The following is a 27,622-nucleotide window of genomic DNA, read 5'->3' on the forward strand; positions in this document are numbered from 1 at the left end:
TATATTAGCCTGACTCAAGCCATTTTGAAATAGGCTCTTGCTGAAGTGGTTCTAAAAATAATTACATATCTTTTGGCTTCCTCCCAGCTTTCTCGACCTGGTAGTGAGTAGTAGTTGGCTGAAGGTCACAGCGCAGCTATGGGAAGTTTTCCTAACGGTTGAAAACTTCAACAAGCCCTTTCAAGTTCTTGCACCTGATAACAATAATGAATCTCACTAAACATCCTTGAGCCACCTGACCTATAGCTTCTCAAAAATTGTCTTTCAATACTATACCAGTTAACCTGCTTTCCCACCTACAGGTGTTAACATCACTATACTTTCAATTCTAGTCTGCTAGAGCTTATTAAGCAAATTTTTTCTTCTTTGCTTTGGAGCTAAAAGCTATGCTACCATAGATAAGTTTTATTTGCCAATTTTAATTGGTTCAATTATTTCGATGCTGCTAGCTCTCAAGCAAGTGACTGTAGAGAATGCGCTGTACTCAATAAATCTTAAAAAACATTTTACTCAACTTTTTGCCTTTGAGTCATGTGTGGTCACCAAATCCTGACCCACATTGAGAAGTGGCTAGTAAGCTGTACCTCTACGCCATTCATTTGTGAGGTTCCTCATTATTGGGAAATAATTACAACATCTATAAAAGTCTACCTTGGTTTGCAGTGGCCTAGAGGCTAGGAGGCGGGGGGAGCGCCATGCTGGGGTATGGCGGGGGTGAGGAAAGGAATTAGTGAGTGGAAGGAGGGGCTTCAAGGAAGAAGGCAAATTAATCGCACCAGGATTATCATTGTAAATCCAGAGGCATTTACAGGCAGCAGCAGAGCATACACACGTAATTTTCAGTACATTTTCTGAGCTTGAGGACAAAGGGCTGGCTTGAGAGATGGGTGAAATTGACATACTCCACATCCTGCCACTCTAGGTGTTTCAAGATACCTGTGATGTGAAGCAAATTGATCACTTTTGCTTTCTTGGTGCAGCATTCACAAACACATTGTATTTGTTCAACAGCATACAAATATTGAATCCAAAACATTATTGAAACAGAAATCTTCAAAATGGAATGTTTAGGTATTTCCATACAAAAATGTACCAGTAATTTGCAGATATAACTTGAGATGTCGGAATCTATGAGAGTCACTTTCATTAGATGCCTCTCTTGAAGTAGCAAAGCTTCTCTGGAAACCAGGTTTCAATCTTGACAGAAATTTAGCAGATATCAAACTAATACATAGTTCCCTTTGCCTGAGAAGTTAGTTGTTACTTAATGCACTACAGTGTTTATATCACCAAAATTCAGATAGTTGTATTAGTCAATCAAAATGTTTCAAAATAAGGAAGCCAAAGTAGATATAGTTGCCGAGTATTGTTGTTGAATGTTCCATGTACATGGAGGAAGAACTACCAATGTTTTTAGTTCTTTAATACATCGATGCAGCTTTGCAAAGCGGAAACGTTGTTCTGGAAGACAAAAAACGGATAAGTAATTCTTCACAGAAGGTTTCCAACAACCCAACTTCTCTATCAAGATGTGTTAAATCAGACCCTAAAGTTCTCTTAAACTGTATTAAATCTTCAGGCTAACATAACATTTCTCTTCTCCCACCAATCTGGGTATTCTGGCATTCAGATTCATGAGGCCAAGAACTGGCATTATGAGTCCATAGTCTTGTGACTAAACCAGGGGTTCTAACCTTTTTGATCCTATGGGCATACTTGGAATTCTGACGCCGAATGGCTAGTATGGGAGGGGGAGCCTTATACACATGAAACCAAAGTACAGGCGGGAAGAGGGGTAATTTTAAAAAATACACCGGGAAAGAGGGATGGGAATAAAATTAACACTATGTAGGCAGCTGCTACCAAAAGAATGTTTTAATCGACATGAATATCTGATCAGTGGCCAATCAGAAGCCCTGATCGTTAGGAGCCCCACCCACTTTCTAAAAACATTTGATGAACATCTAAAAATATCTCACTATTTTACAGTGAAACAGCTGTTCCCTTTTACTGCTCAATTGAAGTCTCCTAAAAACAACCACCAAGAACCGATTCAGAAATGTGGATCTCCAGCACACACAGGAAAGCAATGCAAGGGCACCTGTTAAGACCAACTAAAATCCCATGGATTTTAGTGAGATTTATGTCATTGATATAAGAATTAGGTGTGCAGGCTAGAACAGTGATAAAGTTCAAAGCTTACGTAGACATTTTTATGCTATTATGTACTTCCTGGCTGAGAAAGTCAGAGTTTTCTTAACTGAAGCACTTAAAGACCAACTCATTTTAACCAAGCTCCTGTAGTTAGTTTAGTCCCCACTTGCCAGCCTTAGTCAAAAAGGCAACAGAACAGATACCTTAGCATGTTTGATCTCCAGTTCAGTCATTTCAATTAGATTTTTACGAAACGCTGCTATTCGCTTCCGTTTAAAGTTGTTCAATTCTGTATTGGAGAGAACATGAGAAATTAGCAGAGTTATGCCAATCTAAGCCCAATGATTTCTAAGCCCATTGATCTCTGTTTAGGATTGCACTGTTAGAGTTTTCCACATTAGTATCTTAGCAGTACACCTTTAACACATATTTGATTACATATTTGCACAGCTTTGCTGAAGAGGGCTGGATCCCACTGATCCATCCTGCTACTGGCAACCCTTTATCTCAGTATGACAGGGCTTCCCCCAACACTACAGTGAAACTGGTCTTGTTCCAATGGAGAGGGCTTTACCTTGTTTGGCAGAGTGAGAAAGTTTTTCAAATCTTTGACAGCACTCTTGCTGGTGTGTTTCTGCCAGTCTGACATCTTTGCCTTTCAGCCGAGCTTTGTCGAGGGCTTTATTTGAATTTTCATAGTCCACAAGGGCCCGTGTGCGTCTGTACAGGAGATCCTGAAAAGATTAAGTCACAGTAAAACAGGGTTGCACTTATCTGTAGCTGTTGGAAGGCACAGAAGACCGGGCGACAAGAAAACGAGCCCTCCATCTATTTAGTTCAAGTGCATCTCTTTGTACAGACTGATCTATAGCTCAAAAAGTTAGGGTTTTGCACTGAACCTGGAATGGAAGGAGAGGCACACAGAAATGAACCTGGAAAGCAGACATGACATCAACATCTGGGCAGCTGCAGAAGTCTCCAGAGCAACTGCCTCCCCCTCAGGATTGCACCATCCAGCAGTAATGCAAATGAGAAATTTTGGTGTGTTTTTGCAATAAATTTTTTAATTAACTGATTACAATTCTAAAAAGTTCAAAGCAGCGATGGCTGCAGTTAATCCCACCATTGAAATGGTTCTGACGTTTCCTGCAAGCTTATCCCATACTTGTACAGACAAAGGAGTTTAGATTCTAAACATATGATCAATCAGGTTTACTAGTTTTCAATATACTCATTCTTATCCTACTTTGGCTATGGCCAGGGTTTACTTAGACGCCCTGGCTACAGGCGGTTGGTTGTCAGCAATGGCTGGCAGCAGCTGGAAGAAGAACTTTCTGAAGAATGAGCAGCCTTGAAACTGAGGAAGAAATGGGTCTTTCAGGAGCAATGACACAGCAGCCAGTTCCAGGGCCATTCTAAAAATTACTAGCTGCAGAAGGGGTGCTGCCATGGCCTTCAGAAGAGTGAAGGAAGAGCCCGACCACTTCTGGAGAAAATGGCACTTTAAGCAGAACAGTCTTTGAGAGCTCTGCCACACGTTACTGAAAGGAGCAATTGCTGGTATTAGGGTAGACAGGGTCAGGGCCTAGCTTTTCCAACAACTTCTGGAGACCTTTCATTTGAACTGGTTTGAGTCCTTTTTTTGACCCACTTGCTCTGATACGACCCAGGATCAGTAATGTGTGCATCAGACATTTGGCTTTTAAAAGTTGCCTTTCTGCTTCTTCAACCCTCCATTTGCTAGATTTTAACTTTCACTTTTTCTAGATGTTCTACTTTTTGTTGTTATGTTTTGTAAAAAAACATTATGTTAAAAAAGGAAGAGCCTGACCCAAGAAAGGACTTCAGAGTAAAGCTGGCAGGGATCAACGAGCACTAACTTAAGATGGCGTCTAAACAAAAAGAAATAGGCTATTTGAATTTAATTAGGGCAGAGAACACTCACGCACGTACACAGGGATCCCTGGCTGATTCTGCACGGGCCAAACAGTATAAACCCTTTTACACTGTTTTAAGTCCTTTTACACCATTTTCACACTGCTGTTTTTGGCCCATGCTGAATCAGCCCCTTAGTTGATGACAATGGAAAGAACAACATGGGTTGCAGGAATCCTTATCATGTGTTCCAGCTTTTGGGGGTCTTATTATCTCTCAGTATCTGTCCTATGCTTAATACAAACCAAAGCCTGTGTCTGTGTGCACTCAGTATCAAATTACAGCTGACTTATGGCAACCCAATAGGGTTTTCAAGGCAAGAGATGTTTACAGGTGGTGTGCCATTGCCTGCCTCCACATCACAACCCTGGTGGTCCTTGGATGCCACCCATCCAAATTCTAACCAGGGCTGATCACGGAATCATAGAGTTGGAAGAGACCACAAGGGCCATCAGGTACACACAATCAAAGCACTCCCAACATATGTTCATTCAGCCTCTGTTTAAAAACCTCCAAAGAAGGAGACTCCACCACTCTCCAAGGCAGGAATCCCACTGTCAAACAGCCCTGATCTGGCTTAGCTTCTGAGATCTGATGAGATCAAGCTTGTCTGAGGCTATCCCAATCAGGGCACAGACCAAGCTACCAACAGAGTAAGAAGTGTGTTTTACCCTTGAGGTTAAGTTGTGGCAGCAGAATAAGACTAGTACATAACATTTTTACAACACTGCTAAGTAAAGTCACCTTGTAACTGAATACAGGGAGAAATACAGGAGGGCTCACAACCATTATACAGTCAGCTGTAACTGAATGGAGACTAGAGACCTGTATCTCACCACCATTAACACTGTTTCAGAGAGGTGCACTTTATACTGTCCATTTCTTATACAGAAAAGCCACAGGTTTTGCAAGGAGAAAAAAGAGAAGCATGCGCTTAAAGTGAGCACAGCAGTGGTTGAGAACAGACAGAAGTTCTAAGGAACTGTGAATGAGAAGGAAATCCATTAGAAATAAGAATCAAGTGGACATAACCTTATAAGACTAGATTTTGTGGAGCACATTTATATAGCACTAAATTCTTTACTTATGCCACAGCTCAGCCAAACTGGTTTTATGAGAATGTTGGTGAAAAATCTGAAGACTCACTTTTGCTGCTTCTATATTGAGCATATAGTATCTCAGTAACTCTGAGAGCTTCAAATCTTCATCAGAAGACACACGATTCTCTATTTTCTATGGAGAAAACAACAATTTAAAATCATACCTGCCTTGGAGGTTTTAGTGCAAGTGCAACATAAACAAAAACAAGCAGATTACCCTGAGTTTCTCAAAAAGCTCAGCAACTTTCAGCAAGTACCTGCATGGGAGAAAGTGAGAAAGTCAAACTCTGCAAATTTTGCTCTTGGGATAAATAGCACTAAACATGTTGAACAAATGTGCATATTCTGAAAAAAAATCTAACAGCCATGAAAAAGGGCTAAGAAGCTTCAAATGTGGACATTTTGCACCCTGACCACAGAACCACCTCATTCCACAGATAATCTGACAAATGCACCCAAATTATTGTACGTTCCTTCTGTGGCAAGTCAGGCTGCCAGATGGGAATGAAATTTCAGTGCAGACTCTTGGCCAGGGCTTCAAGCATGTTATGCAGGAAGTCAAAGACCAGGGAGGATCAAGGGGCTAGTTCTGAGGCCAACAGAATGTTGTCCCTGGAATGAGAAGATTCAGTGGAATAAAGCAGGGGTAGAGAAACAAGAATGAAAGGTCTTATTCTTCCAGTTAAGAGACCAAGTGAGGTAGACAACCAGACAAAGATCTGGAGCAGGAGGGCCCAGTAGTCAGGCAATTTGCACCTATGCTTTCAAACAGTAACTGTAACTACAGAAATGACTGTTGGTGAATCTGCATTTATCAAGGCACAGTATACTGGACTATGAAACAAACAGGAGGTATTAAGTCCTCACTATGCAGTGTGTGCAAGCACTTTATAGCAGTAAAGTACAGCTATTTGAGTGGCTCCCAACCTGGATGGCTCAGGCTCGCCTGATCTTGTCAGCTAAGTAAGGTCAGCCCTGGTTAGTAACTGTGTGGGACACTAAGGAAGTGTGTTACACAGAGGCAGGCTTTGGCAAACCTATACAGCCGTCCAAAGAAGACCAGTCTTGCGTCTTCTTTTTCTGGTATAAGTGTCACAGTTTAGCAAGACACGTTTCAACACACTCCTTTATGTTCATTCAAGTTTATTAAATGGACCAACTACTAACGTGCAACTTCACACTGACTTGTGTAGTCTGTTGCTTTCAAACCTTACTTGCCTTATTTTGAATGACTGTGTAGGCACATTTGCTGCTCTAATCTAATGTAATCTTAACTAATCATGTTGAAAAAGCATGAACCCACGTCCGTGTTCTTCATCAGAACAAGCTCAATACTGTAACTGTAACAACTGAAAAAAGGCGGGTTCTAAACTGACAGGCTTCTATAACTAGCCAATCTTGTCTAAGCACTACTCCCGTGCCTCTAAACTACATTTCCCACAATTCTTCATCTTAAAGACAAAGCCTCTTCTTTACTCATTATTGCTACATAGATGCAGGCTCCGTTGTTGCTAACTTCCGTGGGACAGCTTTTGAACATCTTTTCCCTTGAAAACCCTAATGGGGTCACTGTAAGTCAGCAGGTACTTGGCAGAGTTTTCCACTACCATTTGAGGGACAGGTAAAGATGACCCCCCCCCACCCCAAAGTCAGGGGACGGAGGTAACTGGCATCTAGGAATTCATTATTAAAATACAGTCTAGGAAAGGGCAATTAAAATACTGGCAAAAAAGAATAGGGAGAGAAAAACATCAGAGTTGAAGGCAGGCAACATAATGGACAAAAATACAAAAACCACCAGGAAGTTACAAAAAGACTGCGTTACTTTGTCAAATTGTACCCTGACTGTGTGGAATGGAAGTGTGGTCATGAAGGGTGTGTGTGTGTGCCCCAGGTCAGCAGAAGAACAAGACCCTAAATGAACCAACCGGGAAGGACTGAAGAAATCATGAGGCTTGCGGGAACTAAAAATGCTCTAGAATGGACAGAATATTGAAAGCATTTGAGAATAACTTCATGGGGGAAGGAGAAGAATTTCTAGATGCCCTAATTCCACAGAAGCCCCAGGCTTGTTTGCAAAGTGTAATCCACTCATAATCCTCTCTCTTTCATATTGCGTTACGACATGATCTAGAATTGACCTAATCCTTTGAGGGACTCAACAGACGAGCCTTTACTTAGAAAGATTGTTCATTGGGAAGGACAACGCTTACTAGAACCACAGTTTAAAGAGAGCAGAGCTGGCTTACTTTTTAACAACGGTCGGCTCTTCCAGAGCCAGGCTGTTCATGCACACTGAAGTGTGGATATAGTCATCTGCGACATCTGTTGATGAATGATGCAGAAAGTTTAGCCTTGCCTCTGAACAGAGAAGCATTTAGCAAAAGCCCAAATGAAGGGTCCCAGGAGAAGAAAAGTTACTTTTATGTGATCTTGTCATTTTATCGGCCTTGGCACACGCATCCTTAATTCTGTTGTAGTAGGTCACAAGGAAAGTCTTTTCTTGCTCAAAGAAATCATCCACCTCCTGGAAAAGAGATGTAGAGGTATGGTTACAGTACTATGGATAATGTTTTGATTCAGGCAATGGAATGTTACCCTCACAAAGTGTTAAGATTTCTAGTGGACGTGCTGGGACTTGCAAAGGAGAACCAACCTGGTGATTGTCTGTCCTAAACCTTTCACTTGCACAAAACCACTCAGGGTTTTAAAAATTAGTCTTTGGAAAATTGCTTTCTTCCAGATATGTCGGGAGTGTTATAGTTTATTCAACTTTCTTCAGTGGACAGTTTCAAAGACAGCCCCCCCCCCCCCCAAAGGCTTGCCAACAAACACACTTATTTCAAGTCAAATTAGACATGCCATGGCAGTGCTACCCTTGCAAACAAAGCATAAGGAAAGGGCTTCCAACTCAGAATTTGGAAATCCAAGACAACTGGAAGTCTAAACAAGACAAGATGTACACATTTTTCTTAAGAGAACCAAGTCTGACTTTGCAAGAGATCTTACCTTAGCCCCGGAGAACAAAACTTCATCTGCACTTTTCACCACACTTTTGAAGAAGCCACCAAACATTTCCTTTGCATTTTTTCTCCGAACACTTAGCTAAGACAAATGATAAAATTGGCAAAATTATAGCTTCCTGTTCTGAAATTACTATGCTGACATAGAGAAAATACTGTTGTTTTTCCAAGACCTGAAACTTCCAGGCAAGACACCTGGCTGTGAAGCTACTAGAAGAACAAATGGAACGGGGCAACGACGACCCACTTTTGGCTATTAAAGCCATATAGTTCTTCCCTTATCACCTTTTTAAATCCAGCCCACATTTAATGCACTTTTCTATATCCCAGGAATGCTCCAGTAAACACAGCAAAATGAGAAATTGTTATCTGTTTGGTCTGGTCCCTTCATTTCAGCCTCAGGAAGCAAAATATTGAGCAGAGATAAATTCAGCAGACTCTTGTCAACTCATTTAAGAATTATACTGGATCAGCCTTACTGCAGAAGTTAATACAGCTGCAAAAAACACTTTCTACCAGCTCAGCCTAGCCTTTAAGACAGCCCCTTACCTTGATACAGCTGATCTGGCCACAGGGATCCATGTCCCAGTAACACTGAGCTTGGACTACTGCAATGCAAGTGGACCAAAATTCCATGGCACTGCAATCTGCAGGAGTGAGATGAAGCATGCATATTGCCCTCTTTCTGCAGACTCTCCACTGGCTGCTCATTTGATACTGGGTTCAATTGAATCACCTTGGTCCAGTGATTAACAGTGCCAGATTCTAATCTGGAGAACCAGGTTTAATTCCCTACTCTTCCATATGGACGGTGGACTCTTATCTGGTGAACTGGATTTGTTTCCCTGCTGCTACACATGAAGTCTGCTGGTAATATGGGCTAATCACAGTTCTCGCAGAACTCTCTCAGCCTCACCAGCCTCACAAGGGAAGAAGAGAGAAAGGAGTTTGTGAGTCGCCTTGAGACTCCTAATATTTGAGAAAAGCGGGGTATAAATGCAACCTCCTCCTCCTCAATTCAAGTATTGGCAATCACATACAAAATTCTTCAAGTAGTGAGGATTCCAATAGTCAAACACGAAGCTGCCATGCTAAGAAAACCTAGACCTCTGTCCTCATGTTTCACCTTCTGAACTGAGGCTTTTGTCACTAGGTTGACAACCTAGCATGAGGACTGTCACTGTGGTAGAGGGGTTAGAGCAGGGATATCCAACTCTGGTGCCCCAGATGTTCATGGACTATGATTCCCACCAGTCCCTGCCAGCGTGGCCAATTGGCTGATGGTAATCGTAGTCTATTAACATCTGGGGCACCAGAGTTGGACACCCCTGGGCTAGAGTCCCAGATTAGGATCGGGAAGACCAAGATTCAAATCCCTGCTTGCACCATAGAAGGTCATTGAGTGGCCTTGGGCCAGTTGCACTGTCCCAGCCTAACCTACCTCTTGTGGCTGTTGTAGGGAGGGTAAAATTATAAGCTGCCATGGGTTTCTGATGGGGAGAAAAGCAAAGCCATGGATTCTAAACAAGCAAATAAAGCACAAGGAATTCTTTTAAAAGACTAAAATAAAGTTGCTGAAGTGGGCTATGCACATTTCCCTTATTCACTCCGCCACAAGACCAGACACTTGAAGAGCACGAGACTCCCTGTTGTGGCCACACCCACCTCAGTTTCCTGAAAAGCTTGTTGCAGGCTTGCACAACTTGCAACTCACAAAGCCAAATGCAGCCCGAGAATAGGCAGGTTTGTCAGTTCTCGCACTTTGAAGCAGCAACAGAAGGAGGCAGGCTAAAAAAGCTCTAGGAGGGTCACCACGTCTAGCTGGTGCCAGTTTAACTAACAATGCGTTGGTTGATTTTAGTTTACTAGACTCTTGCTGCTAACACCCCAAAATAATGACTTACATCATGGTCATACTCGAGAAAGACATGGAAATTGTGATCCTGGCGGAGGACAGGGTGAGAAGCAATTCGCTGAAGGAAGATTTCATGCGATGATACTGTTTTCTTGAAGACTGCGAGGTATTCGCTAGAAGAAAAAAGCAGAGTCAAATTCAGTGTACTCCACGTTGCGTACACCTCAGTCAGTCAGTAAGCCATCGCTTAAGCCAGGGGTCTGCAACCTGCGGCTCTCCAGATGTTCATGAACTACAATTCCCATCAGTCCCTGCCAACATGGCCCAATTGGCCATGCTGGCAGGGGCTGATGGGAATTGTAGTCTGTGAACATCTGGAGAGCCGCAGGTTGCAGACCCCTGGCTTAAGCAAACCCTAACCCTCAATCCATTAGATGCACACATATAACCTACATTGGTGAGTATAAGCATTGTCAGGCATTCAAATGCCAAACAGCTGGTGCTGCTAATAATGCAGCATCCATAATGCAAGACAAGATAAGACTAGATCTGGCATTCCCCTTTTAAGAACAAACGACTAGCACCCAACCATCTAACTGTAGCCAGTGTTTCCCAGTTCAGCAGGAACACTTCGAGATTTGAAGGCCTAACAATGTTTTCTGAAGGCAGTGAAGAGTACTAAAGGATACAAAAGTAGTCAAAACTAAAGAGGCAAAAGGAAAGCAACATGTGGGAACTGAAAATATTGTAAGGATACATGTAGGGGTTGGGGGGGGGGGGGAGTTGCTGCCCAGTCACAGCTAACATGGCGACCCTGTAGAGTTTTCCAGGCAAGAGACGTTCAGAGGTGGTTTGGCCTTGCCTGCCTCCTGACTCTGGTATTCCTTAGTGGTCTCCCATCCAAATACTAGTCAGGGCCAACTCTGTTGAGCTTCTGAGATCTGAGGAGATCAGGGTGGCCAGGAGTTATTCAGGTCAGGGCATTTGTAGTTTTAAAGCCTCATAAATATCACACAAGTATATTCTCAAGAACTAGAGTCCATTTTAACGAAAACAAAAGGGGCAAGGGTCACAGTTCCTCTGCAAACACAGCATCTGCACAGCCGACCTGCTGAAATCATCAGGGGCTGAATGACATCTAGCTGAAAGGAAACGATAGACTGCTCTACTGCCTGCTACAGTTATTTTGCAAAGTATTTTGTGGGCAATTCTTTCCTTCGGATTTGGACTCTACATTAGCAGTTACAGGACTGCATGGTTCCAAAGTACTGATTTATCCAGTTGTGTTGAATACCTTTCACCATGCCCAGTCTGAAGGATTGCTTTCTCTCACATGAACCCATCTGAGAAAGAGCGGCTTTTGGTTGTGGCACCAGAACTTTGGAACTGCCCGGCTCTGAATGTCCTGCTCCCTCTCTTGCTGTCTTCAGTCAGCAGGTGAAGATATTTGTTTGTATGGTGTATTCTCGGTGATTTACTGGCTCTCCTCCCTGGTTGTGTTGTATGTTCATGTTTTCGTTTAATTGTTTAAATATTTGATACAGAAATGCTAAATGGTGTTTTAAATGTTTCCCGCTTTGGGGACCCTATTTGATTGGAATGGCAGCAGAGAAATACTCTAAATAAATAATTAATATACTTTCAAAGACTCAGGCACGAACAGGCACTTTTCTTTTGAAACGCAGTCCCGTTTTCTTTCTCATTCCCAGTTTTAAATGTTTTTAATACTGCATGCAGGGGTTAAAATGATTTTATTCATGGTATTTTTAATAAGTCTTGGATCCCTTAAAGAAGCAACGTGCAAAACATGTAGGGATTGTTATATTGTTAATGAACTACCATTTTTCCTCTCATATAATAAAAGAGCATTATATACACACTTATTTTAGACCCAAAGTGAAGTTTGTCATCTCCCTGAGAAAGCACAGGCAATTGAGTGAATTCCTGGTTTTTTAAAAAAATAACAGGAGCTGAAAGTCGTCAGTTTATAAAGAGCAGAGCTAAGTCAGATTAATAATATTCCTTTATCTCACACATGAGACACCCCTCCCCATTACTGCTAGGCCACATAAAATAGCAAATACATTCTTCAGGCAGCCAGACCAAATCCTCTTCTGCCACCAGCAATATTGAAGCTTAGAACATGATGGCACACTGACCCCTATTTTACCTGAACTGAAGACAGTGGCAGCTGTTAACAGTGAGACACAGGTGTGTGTATGCTGGCAGGGGCTGATGGGACTTGTAGTCCATGAACATCTGGAGTGCCATAGGTTTGCCACCATGGGTATAGGTGGTAAAGGGGGCAGATGGAAAGGTACACAACTGAGAGGTAGAGGAAATATAAAGAATACAAGATGGGCAGAGAGCTGGCATGGTGTAGTGGTTAAGAGAAGATGGATTCTAATCTGGAGAACTGGGTTTGATTCCCCACTACTTCACCTGAGTAGCAGAGGCTGATCTGGTGAATCAGATGTGTTTCCGCACTCCTACATTCCTGCTGGGTGACCTTGGGCTAGTCACAGTTCTCTCAGAACTCTCTCAGCCCCAACTATCTCACAAGGGGGAGGGGGGGGAGAAAGGGAAAGGGGGGGAGAAAGGGAAAGGAACTTGTAAGCCACCTTGAGTCTCCTTACAGGAGAGAAAGGTGGGGTATAAATCCAAACTCTTCTTCTACAGATGGACAGCATGAAGTCAGTCAGTTTTATTACGGCCATTAAGCCAGCAAATGGACAGTATGAAACAAGTCAGCAAGTGGCAGAAAATTTCATATTTCTGAGTAAGCGTGAATTCACTTGGCTGAATTTATATTAAAAGAGTGTAAGATTTATGAGGGTGCAGGTATGCAAGATCAACCTCTGCTGGTTTTACTTTTCATTGAAATGTGTGCAAGAATGCATTCAGCAGCTAACTTAATATTTGTTAAGAGCTTCACTGTCAGAATTAGGAAACAGAACGCATCTTGTTCAAGACTCACACACCATTGAACAAAAGCTATCAGATGAAAGGACTGAGGTTGAAAGGCTTTAATATGGGACGTGGAGACTAGGTTGTAAGCACATACAGCATGGACACCTGTAAAACGTTGCTAGTGCTTAAAACTGCAAAAGGAAATTGTCAGACAGGAGTAAAGTCACAAGCATCTTAATGCTCCTCTGAAATGTAATGGTTTTTGATCCTAGGAGCACACCTGCAAGGCAAGATGTTTGCACAAAGTGAAGGTAACTAAGAAGTCACACTTACGCTTCCAGCTCTTGCTTCATTTTGGCAAATTCCTCTTTCGTCATGGACAGCTCTCCTTCCCCAAGTTTATGCATCTTCTCTCGAGGGCCATCAAAGTCAGGTTTCACAGGAGGTGGGGGTATCTTGGGACGAAGAGATTTTTGTTATTAGCTAGAACAGGGGTGGGCAACTATGGCCCTCCAGATGTTCGTGGACTACAATTCCCATCAGCCCCTGCCAGCATGGCCAATTGGCTATTCTGGCAGGGGCTGATGGGAATTGTAGTCCATGAACATCTGGAGGGCCACAGTTGCCCACCCCTGAGCTAGAATGTTATCCAGAAAGAGGCCTCTGCAACAGTCTCTACAAAACTTAGATAAGGAGATCAGTTTATTCAGGCAGAGTTCGGAACAGCAGGTTTATTCCTTTGCGGAATCAGCGGGGCCTTCAGCATCCTGAGAAGTGAAGGATGGTTATTTAACTTCCCTTGACATCAGGCCTGGGGCAAGCAGTGTGGGGTAAGAGTATAAGGGATGTGTCACTGTACGTTAATAGTAACAACTGACACATATGCAGCTCCACACATTTACATTAAAATATTAATGAGACAAAATAGCAAGGAAATTAAAAATACCAAGAGATTGCCATTGCCTTCACAGTCCGTGGCCAAATCCCCTCAACACAGGAGGGAGAGCATGCTGGGGCCCAACCTTCCACTCACGCAAGAGGCTTCATATGAGGTAAAGAAGTCATATCTTCTCACCTAACTCCAGCCAGGCATTATTATACATGTATTTTGACTAGTTAGTCACCAATGTATAAAAATCTTTGAAAATATGAAAAGCTACGGACTATAAACAATTAAAAGTTCTAGCAAACTAAGATTTTCACTTATTACAATTTTATCCCACCTGTCTTCCGAGCAGCTTAACGTGCTGCTTTTACTTTCCTTTTTCTCCATTTAAGCCTCACAACAACCCTGTGAGGTAGGCTACACTGCAAGGAACTGATCCATATAAACAGAGATTGGTCCAATGAGGGGGTGGGTGGGTGGGTACTTACAATCAGTCCTGCATACTCGTCAGTTTCAGAAAGTATGTCATGTAGCCACTCAAAATCTTCATGCAGTCTTGTAACCGAGAATTCTGTGCCTTGAAAACCTGGTAATGTAGTCTGAAACAGAGACAGGAAGGTTATCCTGATAAACAAGGATTTAGCAGAGTCCAAATGTGCAAGCATGTGAAATTAAAAAATGTTTACGGCAGCAAAATACTAAGAAATCTACAAATATCCAAACCTACACACCATTCATCTTAAATGGGAAGGTTTAAGAAGAGGAAAGACAGAAAAATGAAATGACAGAAAGGAGAGCAGAGGAAGAGATTACTTATTTCCTGTGAAGGGATGTCATCTGGGCTGGCTTTTGAGTATGCAGATTTCTGATGACCAAAGTGGACTCAAAAGTTAGGTTCCAAAAAGGGTTGCTGGGAAGGGAGCCATGTACAAATCCAGGCAGCAGTTCAGCCACTAGATGTAAGGCACGTCCAGAAAACAAAGCAGGATAGAGGGGAAGCAAGCAAGCTTAGATCCTCTGAGACACAGACGTGATCAGGAACTAAGCATGAACAGTTCTTGCTACAGGAAATAGGGAGCAACGGACAGAAAGGCTTGGTTTTCTCGAGGTTGCAGGCAAAGGAAGGAAGTGAGAAGCAAGCCTTGGGACTGGTTTAGAGGGAGGGAAGGAGAAAGGTTTGAGGAAGGGACCCCCTCCCCCAGACACCTCTTGAATCTTTCACATAGGACTTGGAACTTATTCACTTCATTTTTATAGACCGGGCTTCTTACAGAGTCTCAAGGAAGATTACAAAATATGTACAACAGTTCAAATAGCAAAGACATCTGTTAAACAAAATAATGCAGCAGGGCTAGGCCTGAAAAACAGGAAATCAATGCAAGCAAACGTAAATAAAGCTAAGGCAACAAAGCTGTCTACGATCTGACATCTCACACTAGAAAAAAGGGGTCACAATGGTAGAAAATATTGAACAGGAAAATTTGGGTAACACTGACAAACACTATTTCTTGCACCAAGAGTGGAATAACACATAAGGCGAAAATGGTTATCACAGAAAGATTTACCTAAGGCAACCTACAGGATTAGATGCTTTAAATTCCTGTAAACAAACAACAACATTTTCAGGGATGTTTGGTGGTTTCATGGAAATGTGTTGTCAACAGTGAGCACACTCTGAGAAATGAAACAGCATATTAAAGAGTTCTAGGTTTTCAAAGTCTTTGGGTAGCAGAATTTTCCTTGTTTTCACCTCAACTTAAAACAGCTTTTCTCTAACAACTACTGACCACCCAGCAGACACACAAACCCACATCGCAAAAGACCTAGATCCAACTTGTTACCATACATGCTCAAGAAATACTGTTAAGGGATTCAGTATCAGCTATGCAATCCTGGAGGCTCACCCACTTGCACATCATCCAATTTAATATATGTATTATTTGCCTTCCACTTTCTGAATGGGACAAAGATTTATTAGTTTCTGCATGGGAGAATCAATGTAGAGAAATCTGACGTAACAAAACAGAACACACAGAAACCAGCGGGGGAACATTTCAGTCTCACCATATGTACTATTACAGATCTGAAAGTCACTGCTGCATACTCCTACAGACGGCTTTTTTGTACAACATGAAAATACTGAATCAGAACTTGAGAAATTAAACACTACCTGTCATCCTGGCTGAAACAGAAACTTGTATTTCTTTACTCATGACAGTTACTAGCATCCCTACAGGACCCGCTTCATAGAAATTTTAATTAGATATTCTTAATATCAATTGGTATCAGTTAATGTTCAGTCAAACTTTAGATTACTTTCCGTCAATTAGGTGATTTACCTGGCCTACTTCATCACTTGGCTTATCTTTGAACCTCTGACCCCTCTCTCAGTCATTATGTGTGGCTGTTAATTCCACTGATTCATGGCTGACTGATTTATGACACTAAGCCCCTCTGCCTCAACTCCTCCCCTTTACTTCTGTAACCTTCTGAGTAAGAGGAATTCCCAGTATGGCCTTCCCGTCACATGTCTGAAGTAGTGGGCTGTGACAAAAGTTAAGAAGAGCTGGTTTTTATACCCTTCTTTTTCTGTACCTTTAAGGAGTCTCAAAGCTTGCAACTGCCTTCCCCTCCCTACGACAGACACCTTGTGGGGTAGGTGGAACTGAGGGAGTTTGGGGAGAACTGTGATTGGCCCAAGGTCATCCAGCAGGCTTCATTTGAAGGAGCAGGGAATCAAATTCAGTTCACCAGATTAGAATCCACTGCTGGCTCTCTATTGATATAAGTGTGCTTTGTCTTTAAGGTGTCACTGGAAAACTGTTTCAATTTGGTTCAACAGTCTAACGTGGTTACCCCTTTACAACCTGCAAAAGGACACATGAATAGCTTTTTCATTTGTATTTATACACCCAAACAAACATTGGCGTAGTTTTAGAAGGCCAATAGCAAAATATCAAAGAAATGTTCTTATACAAATGCATTGTTAAGTTTTATTTTAATTTTGCTGATATTTCTTAGTTACCCCTAAAGCAGTTTTCTGGTCAAGGAACAGGATATAAATAAATGGCAGATTCTCCTATTTCAGTTTAATTTTGGCTAGGTAGCTAAATTGCCTTTTAGCTGGTTTCTGTGTAACTGTTTTCCAATTTTATAAATTTTAAAATATAAATGATACAACTGCGTAACTTCTATAAGTCACCTTGAGAACCTTTCAGGTAGAGGCTATGAGATAGAAAGCTTCAGTCAATATAGGGAAATAGTTTGGGTGCAATTTCTTGCAATCTTGTATCTAGGCCACACAGAGTACAGTCCTATGCAGAACTACTGAAGTCTAGAATTCTGTGGTCTTAGACAGGAGAACTTCTACAAAGACAGCAATGTAAATATGGTGCCCCTTCCCAAATCTTACCTTTGTATGGACTGTGAACTTCACTTTTTCTTTTTCACTGAGAGCATCAGGAATGTCAATTTGCAATGAAGGATCAATATTTAGGTCCACAGATACAGACCTCATCTAAAAGAGAAGTTGAAGAAGCATGACCTTAAAGTCATCCTTGGTTTTGAAACTCAATGGATAAGGCAGCAGTTTTAAGGCTATACTGACCTTCCAAGCAACATCATAAGGTGTGTTTATTTACTTGATTTACCACCCACCTTTTTTATGAAGACTTGATGCCATTATAGAAGATGCATTAAAACCAGCACAATAGTTAAAAAGCCAAACAGTACAGTAACTGAATTAGAAAATGAAAGGAAAGACAATGATCAGTGTAATCAAGGGCGAGAGAAGTAATGTACCAATGGACATTGAGGAAATTCTCCTGGCAAATAGATTAGAACTCAGCATTACAAGTATATTAGTCCTCATCAAACAAAGGTTATTCATGGATGTCCATCTATGATAAACATCAGGAAGCTCATTAATTTGATTCATCATGAAAATAAAGAAGTTAGATTTATATCCCCACTTTCTCTCCAATAGGAGACTCTAAGGGGCTTACAAACTCCTTTCCCTTCCCCACTCACAACAAACACCCTATGAGGTAGGTGGGCTGAGAGAGCTCAGAAGAACTGTGACTAGTCCAAGGTCACCCAGCTGGCATGTGTTGGAGCGTACAGGCTAATCTGAATTCCCCAGATAAACCTCCACAGCTCAGGTGGCAGAGCGGGGAATCAAACTCGGTTCCTCCAGATTAGAGTACATCTGCTCTTAACCACTGCGGGCGGTATATAAATTACAGTACCAATACCAATACCACTGCTGCTAAAGAAAAATTAAAGATGGTCTCTGAAAAATGGAAGACTCCAAAAAAATGTTTGATTCAGTGGAGCATTCCATCTTATTAGAATGCTTAGGAGCTCTTGTTGGTAATAAGTTTAGAACATGAGCTAACATTCTCTGATTCTGTTATACCTCTTATTGTCTGGTGGATCTTCAGATCGGTTGTTGTTATACCTCTTGTCAGCCGCAATTTGTATTAACGGGGAGGTGAAACAAGGATGCCCCTTATCAAAAAGTTCTTGACTAGAGCTGTAACAGAATCAGATAAGACTACTGGATTAAAGTCTGGCAAAACTGATTACAAATCGATGCTTTGTACAGATGCTATTACAATGTTCTTAACAAAGTTTAAGGGTCAAGCTCATCTCGAGTTGATACTCCACACCTTTTCAATAACTCTGGGATACAATCTAAATGTTGACCATTCAGTAACAGTTGCATTACTATTTAATAATGTATTTACTAATTAATATAATGTCATTAGTAGCAAGACTAGAGCCCTTTGGGGATGGGGCGGTATATTAAATCTGATAAATAAATAGAGAAATAAATAAGGCAGGCAGGAATGTTTAATGAATTTATTTGGAAATTTAAAAAAATCCCAAGTAACTTGGGCTGTAGATCAATCAAAATGGTCATTAAGAGGTTTGGCTGTTACTAATATTGAAGCTCATCACAATGCTGCTGAATTAATGGGGATTTGTCAGTGGTTAAATATGGGCAGCAAGTCATTAGAATGAGTAATTCAGCTGTTAAAATGCCGTTCAACTTTGCTTTGAGCAGATAAAGGAACAAGGAAGGGCGTTTATTTAAAAAATGACAGTACAGTAATCAAAAATTTGTTATTAATTTGGAGTAAGTATAATTAGAAATTATCTGACATTTCCCCCTGTCAACAGCAGGAAGAGACTTTGATAGATATCAAAAGTTTCAGTTTTTTGCTCCATGGGAAAGCTAATTTAGACTGTTATCAGAACTTGATATCTCAAAGGGATAGAATTAATTTGATACTGTGAGAAGAATTGGTGATTACATGCAGATGAGAACCTTTCTTGTAAGATGATTACCTGAAGCAACTGAATGACTTTGAAAATCTAATAAGGTAGCATCAAAAATATTTTCTTTCCAAGCTGTATAGCTTAATTACAAATATTGTGCCTACTGAATTGTCTAATTTTATTCGCAAGCAGGGCTGGGAATTAGGTTATGACATTGCAGTAGAGGTTTGCAAATTTGTTTTGTCTTGAAGTTCTTTGTTCTCTACAAGCTTCAATGCTAAAGAAAAAGCTGATTGCAAAAACATAATTCATTGGGGTATTGCTGGCTTGATTTAAGCGGTAATGTTCCAAGGACTTTTTTTGCTTAATATGTTTCCTTGTACAGCAGATGGACTAAATTTTGAACACTGTTTGGACACACTGAAAAAGTCTACAAACATTCTTTCTTGATTAGACAAACGGAATGATGTTTATTTGAAGGTTAAACTTACTTTTTTGTGAATGGCAAAAATCAACAAACAAGAGAACCCTGTGTGATTGTTTTTGTGCTCTTGGATTACTGGCAACTGCTCCCCTCTATGATCTCCCTTTCTATACATTTAGACCAATCAAAATCTTTGTCTGCCATTCTCTCCACACACTGGCTATTCTAGCATCCCATCTACTCTACCAATGTACCTTAAAATTAGATCCTTACGTTATTTAAAAAAAACCATATTTGTCTTTAGTGCCATAGACTGCGGACACCTGCTGTAGAAGATTGCTTTAATTACTATGTTAACCCACCTACCACCAAATGTGGGTGTCATAGGAATAGCCTCCATCTCAATTTTTTTCCCCACCTCAAGAATTTTGAACAAGACAAGAACTCAGCAGTAGATGGCGAAATTGAAACCAGATTACTTAGACAAGTAGCACATTTTGTTTAGTTTGAAGAAGACATTGCACTGGGATAACAACATGCAAGCTGAAGACCAAAGCAATTTCACACCAATGGGAAAGCTGACCCCAAACCCTTACAGCTCAATCCAGAACCCTCAGCGGCCACAGTCACCACCACTGCGGCAACCTGGGGAGGCAAAATACAACCCCCACCCTGCCACTGAAAAACCCTCCATTGGGCTCAATGGGCTTATGCCACCCAAACGGGTGGCGCACGTCCATGCCCTAGGCAGCCACATAGAGACAAAATCAGGATGGAAGCCAATTAAACGTCTGGTCCATCCCTGGCCATGCCTCCACAACACTCCCCAGAGGGGAAGGCATTTCTGCTGGCATAGGGCCACACCACCTTGAAGACTTGCTTCAGATCCCCACTCTGAATTGGGCTGTTAGTCAGCAAAGAGCTGTTTAAACCATCCCACAATGATATATTCTGCCTGGCTTGGATACAAGCTGGTGGATCCACCAACCAGTTTCAAGGACCTTACCAGTGAGAAACATAACGTTAAGTGTGTCTGCAGTAGTGTTCACACATGCGCTTTCATCAGTTGCAACATTAAGGGAAGACTTCCATAACAGGCCAATCTAATGTTAAATGTGAAACTTCTACATTTCCTTGCAGACCTCAAAATGAGTGTTTTGATTGTGTCCATATTGTGTCCACATTTAGCTGCCAGCCATTAGCTTTAGAGAAACCAAGTGCACTGTACGCATACCTGAAGCAGACCTATCTGCCTGATAAATCTATTTTTAATCATTTGGTGACAGTAATTAGTTGTGGCAACACCATGTCCCAACCAAAAAGACTTCAAAAAAGTTCCAAATAAGCACTGCCCTTTCTCTCCAGGACTAACCACTTCTCCTATAACACAGAATTTTACGTCTGAATCCTAACCCAATAACACACTGCAGTAGAAAAAAGACAATGAGAAGGGATAACATCTTGTTAAGATCAGTCAGTCTCCCACTGGGGGCACATGGAGAACATTATTTTCCAGTGGTTCACTATTAAATTAGAGGCTCCTAAACAACGCAAAGCAGGATCTTGTCAGATGAGGCTGCAGCTGCATAAAAATGAGAGGAATCTAGACTCTGATTATGTATGAAACGTCCCAAAGTAAAGCCATGCAAGAAATACTACACAGTTTGAGAAACAGAGGCTTCTTTGATGTAAGCATGCTGGCCGTGCTTAACAAGAAACCTCACAAGTAATGAACATAAGAAAGAGCCTGCTGAATCAGACCAGGGTCCATCTAGTCCAGCACTCTGCTACTCACAGTGGCCCACCAGATGCCTTTGGGAGCTCACAAGTAGGACGTGAAAGCAATGGCCTTCTGCTGCTGCTCCCAAGCACCTGGTCTGCTAAGGCATTTGCAATCTGAGATCAAGGAGGATCAAGATAGGTAGCCATAGATCGACTTCTCCTCCATAAATCTGTCCAAGCCCCTTTTAAAGCTATCCAGGTTAGTGGCCATCACCACAATCTGTGGCAGCATATTCCAATCACACGTTGTATGAAGAAATGTTTCCTTTTATTAGTCCTAATTCTTCCCCCCAGCATTTTCAATGGATGCCCCCTGGTTTTAGTATTGTGAGAAAGAGAGAAAAATTTCTCTCTGTTAACATTTTCTATCCCATGCATTTTCAATTCATTAATGCAGTACATTTACTTAAGGTACATCAGCACCAAAGGAGTGTTTAGCAGCATTTAAGGTAAACTCTCTCTGCAGGTCTGTGACATCGACCCACCTCTAGCAAAGCAGCAAGAATTCCAACAATCTGACTTGCCTCCTTTGCAAACATGCTAAAAAGTTCCATCTGCACTTTGCCAGCTTCTTCCTGACTAAACATTCAAACGGGAACTCTGGAGACCCATCACCCACCCAGCTGAGTTCCAGAAGTCACATGATAGCGGAATACATACCACATCAGCACTAATTAGTACATTCATTGACTACACAACTGTTACACAATCTACACTGGCCAAGCATACTGCTGTCAAAACAAAATGAACTGCCGTCTGTGGGGAAAGGGCTGCTAAACAAAAGGGAGTTGTTTCCTCTGAGATAATAGTCTGTTCCACAAACTAGGAAAAATCCTGCAGGAAGTTTGAAATTAAGCATGTTAAAGTGCTTGCATAAGGAACATCTATCTATTGTTTTTGAACTCCAGCCTCAGTCTGTAGGAAGCACGCCTACTCCCGCTGTTCAGGGAGGGATTCATACTTGCTGAGACATTAGCTGGCGGAAGGTTGCTACAGAAAACTGTTTGCTGTGAGCTTATCTGCTTGTTCAGTAACAGCATCTTTATCCATAAAGATCCTAACTGCATCTTTATCTCGTACCCTAGCTCCTGGCCACAATGCAGAACTATCACAGTAGGAAACACAGCTGGGACCTGAAATAGTTTAACACACTGCACGGTCAGATTATTCTCCATATGAAAGCAATCACCTCACTGCAAAGTCTTAGACCTTTAAATCTATCAACAGTGTCCAAACTAGATTTTTTGGCTGAGAATTTACTCTAAGTTTCATCTACTGTGATCAAATGGTTATGTAAAGGATTAATGCTCTCCTGAAAGTCATTTTCCAAGCTTTCTTTGCAACAAGTTTCCCAAAAAGATAATAGTGGGGTTGGAAGCCTAATGAAAATAATTGTATTGCAGGAATGTTGGACTCACATCAAGTGTGGCTGCTGGAAAACGGCACAAGTCCTAACTGAATCCTTCCAGAAAAAGTCAAGCATAGTAACTATTGCTGAGAAGCAAGAGGGGCTTTCTTCTCCTCTCACAACTGGTCAGGTAGGTCCAGGAGTCTGTAAATTATTTTTAAAGGGGCATGATGCAAATCATTTTTTGTAGGAGGCACTGGGACCTTGATCCAATTCCAGACAATCTGAACAACTGTCAGCCAGTGGCTAATAGTTCTTTCTTAGGCAAGGTTATGTGAGCATGCGATGGTTACAAAACTCCATGTGATGTCAGATTACCTAAATGTCATGATGAGACATCACCTAAGTGTCATTTCATTTGAAACTTAAGGCAGGTTTGGGTCCCAAATGGTCTTAATTACCCTGGCAATATCTGATGGAAGAGAAGAAACAGAATGCACCCTTGTTGATTTTACTGGATTGCTTCGTAATTGTCAACTGTACTAACCTTCTAAAGACATGTTGCCCCAAATTTCCTGTGTATCCACACTGGTAATATGAATTTCTGCCACTCTTCCCCCACCCCCCTTCACTTTACTTTATTGCTTCAGCACAGCCATAGTGAACAACATAAAAAAACCCCCAATTATACTAATATACTTCTCCAGGAAAGTTACAAATCTTGGACACTGAAACATAAAATGAGCCAAATCTTCAATGGATTTGTGATCACAAGAGCACACTTGATCATCAAATGGGATCTTCTTGTTGCAGCCCTCCATTACTGCCAACTGTAAATTATCCATCCGAACTCTAGTAAATGCCTTTCTATATTACAATCATTCGGTCATCAAGGTAAGACGGAGGACCTATAGGGAAAGATACAAGATTGGGTGGGTGAACTAATTTGAAGTTTGCTCTTGCATGGCCAGTCAGATCCAACAGCTGGTGCAGAGGAGCTTCTGCTCAATCCCATCATATCTTGAAGGGCTCTGCTCTGTATTCCATTCCATCAAGACCTGTCACTCTTCTGGAGCAAGAAGCATTTAATAGAACCTCAAGATTGGAATAGAATTTGATTATTGAATTTAATTTCGGCATGATCTAGGCTAGGGCGTTACCTTAGAAGCAATGAACTGAATGTTTCCAGCAGGACTTTAAATTACTGTTAGCATCAGTACTTTCATATATTCTATGATGTTCTTATCCAGCAGCATTTTGTCAGAAGACTTTGATAGTTTTCCCAAGAAGATATGACATCACTAGTTTTGCAACAGCTCCTCAGAAGTTTTTGCAATTATTTTCGTTCACTCATTCCCAGAAAGATGACAGAACAATTTATTCTTCCTTTTCTAGTCCCCCCAGACTTTTCTTCCAGAACTTGCTTCCTGTTCTTCCCTCTCCCAAAGGAAGAAATGTTCACTATTGCTTTTAGTGAATTGTTTCAGCTATGCTTCAGTAACTTTTATTTGGATATGAGCCTTAGAAATCCAACAGCTGACCAATCAATAAGAGTTCATTCATTCAGATGTGAAAAACCCCATTGAGAACCCCCCAGCCTCTATATAGGAATGCCAACTATCATCTGAACAGTGCTCAGTCTGAAGACCCTGCTCAGAAGACAAAACTATCAAATCATAGCCTTTGAAGTTTTGCAGAACCTAGGAAATGTATCGCCATTCTTGCAGAAAAACCAGCAATTAGTCAAGAGGGCTTTTCTGTGCAGGTAACAGGGCAGTTGACCCTACTGAAAAAAAGGTCCTATTATGTAATTTTTGTACCTCTTAATGAGTCATGGATCATGCAAGCACACATCTACATTTTACAACAACACAGAAAACACTCAACTACTTTAGTTTCAAAAGGGCTCTTCAGTGACTGCATTTGGGCCACAGAATCTTTATTCTTCACTAAAATACGACTGCGAATGTCACTGACAGCAATTGATAGTAAGGAAAATGTTACCCATCGGTTCTGAGTTCAAGAAAAACAGCTGGGCCAATTTGATATTAGTCTTTCCTGTTTTTTGAAGGCACATTCTACACCATGGCTTGACAAGGGGACTCCTCCCCATCTCAATCCTTTTTAAAAAAAACATTAAAAGCAAAATCTTAAGGAGGAAGTTTTGAGCTGGAGAGGTAGGGAGACAGGAAGAAATGTAAAAGCATGCCGCACCTCTTTGGGCCACAAAACCAGGAAGAACAGGGTGAGCTGGGAGGGGATGCTTTGGGCCAGCCTACTCTCAAGTGCCATAAAAACAAAGGCAAAAGGACCTGCCATGTTTCCTCCGAGGCCTCTTTTATCCTGTGTTCCAGCTCATTTTTTCAGAGGCTCAGCCTGACAGCAACGAAGCAGAAAATGAGGGTTCCACCAGGTCCTTTTGCCTTTGTTTTTCTGGAACTTGAGAATAGGCTGGCCAGCCAACGGTCTGAGAACAAGCATGTGAAGAAACCGGCAAGATGGACTTCCCCCATCACCTCCTGGGCCTGAACAATGGCTGGCAAGGGCTCAGCAAAATTCTGCTCTGCTTCACTGGTTCCTGGCAGGCTTGGTTTAGGAGGCCAGAAGAACAGTCTATGGCTATCATCTCTCACTACTGAACTGTGGATGGCTGGGCCTGAGCATAGGACAGTGATGGTGAACCTTTTTGAGACCGATTGCCCAAATTGCAACCCAAACCTCACTTATTTATCGGAAAGTGCCAACCCGACAATTTAACATGAATGTTGAGGTTTTCGTTTAGAAAAAATCAGTTGGCTCCCTCTTCCTCTTCCCCACCCGCTCGAGCAGGGGCCAGCCTGCTCTAGCCTCCAGCAAGTCCCGCGCGCGCCGCTCTGTGCCTCTCTAGCATCTCTGCCTCCTCTGTGCCCCCCCCCCCTTGGGCAGCAACCACCTGGAGCACAGGCACCAAACTCACCAGCTGAGTCCTCCCTGCTCACTACAGTGCATGCACATCGTGCTCAGTGGCCCAGGCCAGCCTAGGTGTGTGGGTGTGTGTGTGGGGGTGATTTTCCGCCTCACATGGCAATCGAACTCTGTGATGCATGCAGGCCCACAGAGAGGGTCTTTCCAGAGATGCCACCCTCTCTGCAGCACTCCCATGCCATAGGTTCGCCATCACTGGCATAGGAGGTGCTGATCATTCTTTCAGCCCGGACTCTCTCATGGGGCTGGCACAGAACACGACAGAAATGAAAGAACTTTATATACCTCTACTCTAATCTCTTAGTAGGTGGGGTGAGGAGAAGAAATAAAAAATCAGTGGAACAGTCAACCCCACTATCTCTTGCTCAGGACAGTGAGCCACTACCCAACCCAACACTTCATTCTCTCCAGGGCAGGCCTTCAGGTGTAAACATATGAAATTTCCTGCCTTGCCTCCCTCTGTGACAATGCACTGTGACCAAGAGAGTGCTAGCCACTTCATACATTTATACACACACGTAAACACGGACTACAGCCAAGCACTTGCAAACAGGATAAGTGCAGTCAGCTGCAGTTTTTGCATACAGAGCAGATTTGACTGTTCGGCCATAAAACATAGCCTATGACTTGACATACAGTTAAACACTGAGAGTTAAACTACAACCTTCATTCAGTGTAAACTGGGAATCACACAGTTACTAATAGGAAGGAAAAATTAGTGTAGAATTACTTGATGAGCAAGTCCAAAAAGCTACAGTACATTTAAAAATGGGTTCCTCTTCAAGATGTTTGAAAACAACAATGATAAGCTGTGTCTGTGTTAAACAATTGCAGGATCACAACCCAGCCCAAGCAAAATATCACACACAGGGTGTTTTTTAATCTTCATTTTATGACTGTTCCTCTCAACTGGATATTGTGGGGTTTTCGGGTTGCGTGGCCACAGTCTGGTGGTTTTAGCTCCTCACGTTTCACCTGCTAAAACCACCAGACCACAGGCCAGAAACCCACAACAGCCAGTTGCGAAAGCCTTCGACAACACTTTCTTCACCAGCTTGTCACTAGGAGCAGCTCCTTCTCGTAGCTTTACTACTTTTCGGAAATCAACTTCTGCTGTTTCAAATGATTCCTCCTCTGTGTGAGAAAACGTAAAGAGCTTTCCCACTGTTTCAATTTACTTTCCCCTATGACTACTTCCCCACCTAAATACCCCCTCCAAACTGGTCACCAAATTTATTATGAGGGCAGCGCCCTCAGCCCGGATTAGACCTCAAAACTGCAACGGAAAAGTTGGATTTTAAATGGGGAGCTTTATTTGCTTTTATTGCATTGTTTTACAAAGGACTGGAAACTGCCCAGAGCCCAAAAGGGGAAGGTGGAAGGGAAGTATATGCAAGTCTCACAGTAGATAAGAGAAAGGGGTAGGGGAAAAAATGGGCAGAAAAAGCAAAGGGGATAACTATTTTATAACAGAGGACGAGGAGTCCCTCTTCTGCAAGCGATCTTGGCATAATATAGCCACGACCGTCTGAACACCAAGTTCCTGCCCCAGCAAGGCATTAGGGAGCCATTCCGCCGCCTCCGCGAAGTCTTCTTCTCGGGGAAGGCGTCGAGTCCGTCCAAGAAGTCATGTCTGAAGACTCATAACTGTCAGTACCTGGCGAAGGGGGATTCGACTCACGAGCGCTGAATGTCGTCCTTGGCTGACACGTGTCCTGAGGAGCAGACCCGGGTTCGTAACGTGTGAACGCGCCTGAAAGCGAATGCGCGCAGGAGCGACCTGGCTCTTACCTTGCCCTCTCTCGTCGTCGCCTCCTCTGCCGGAAGAGCCATGACGGTGCCCGCTGGTTTGCTCGCGACCCGTTCGGTCGGCCCTCGTCCGCAACCTGCCGCTTCCCCTCACCGCGAAACCGCCCCGCTTCCTCGCGCCGCCCTCTCAAATCAGGCCGGACCCCCGC

General features: G+C 42.3%; 1 protein-coding gene across 2 annotated transcripts; it reads right to left on the bottom strand.

Moving 5' to 3' along the window:
- Nucleotides 1-961: 961 nt before the first annotated feature.
- On the bottom strand, nt 962-27,620 carry SNX5 (sorting nexin 5). Of its 2 annotated transcripts, XM_048515394.1 has the most exons (13): nt 27,456-27,620; nt 17,276-17,380; nt 14,352-14,462; nt 13,311-13,432; nt 10,117-10,240; nt 8,199-8,294; nt 7,611-7,716; nt 7,439-7,514; nt 5,407-5,446; nt 5,236-5,322; nt 2,729-2,888; nt 2,358-2,443; nt 962-1,461 (listed from the first exon to the last, which is right to left on the bottom strand). In XM_048515394.1, exons 1-13 carry the CDS (start codon nt 27,495-27,497, stop codon nt 1,414-1,416), a joined length of 1,203 nt encoding a protein of 400 aa, XP_048371351.1. In that variant the 5' UTR covers nt 27,498-27,620; the 3' UTR covers nt 962-1,413. The 2 variants fall into 2 exon arrangements, with proteins under 2 accessions (XP_048371351.1, XP_048371353.1); XM_048515396.1 differs by lacking the exons at nt 17,276-17,380; nt 27,456-27,620 and adding an exon at nt 14,677-14,816.
- Nucleotides 27,621-27,622: the final 2 nt, after the last annotated feature.

Source organism: Sphaerodactylus townsendi, linkage group LG14 (assembly GCF_021028975.2).
Source record: "Sphaerodactylus townsendi isolate TG3544 linkage group LG14, MPM_Stown_v2.3, whole genome shotgun sequence".
Lineage (NCBI taxonomy): Eukaryota > Metazoa > Chordata > Lepidosauria > Squamata > Sphaerodactylidae > Sphaerodactylus > Sphaerodactylus townsendi.

Excerpts from the sequence above, each read along its gene's own strand:
- SNX5 (XM_048515394.1), bottom strand. The coding sequence starts at position 27,497 with ATGGCTCTTCCGGCAGAGGAGGCGACGACGAGAGAGGGCAAG. Across the intron at positions 10,241-13,310 it reads ATGAAGCAAGAGCTGGAAGC|CGAATACCTCGCAGTCTTCA; the intron begins GTAAGTGTGACT and ends TTTTTCTTCTAG. Across the intron at positions 1,462-2,357 it reads TGGAGATCAAACATGCTAAG|AACAACGTTTCCGCTTTGCA; the intron begins GTATCTGTTCTG and ends TTTGTCTTCCAG.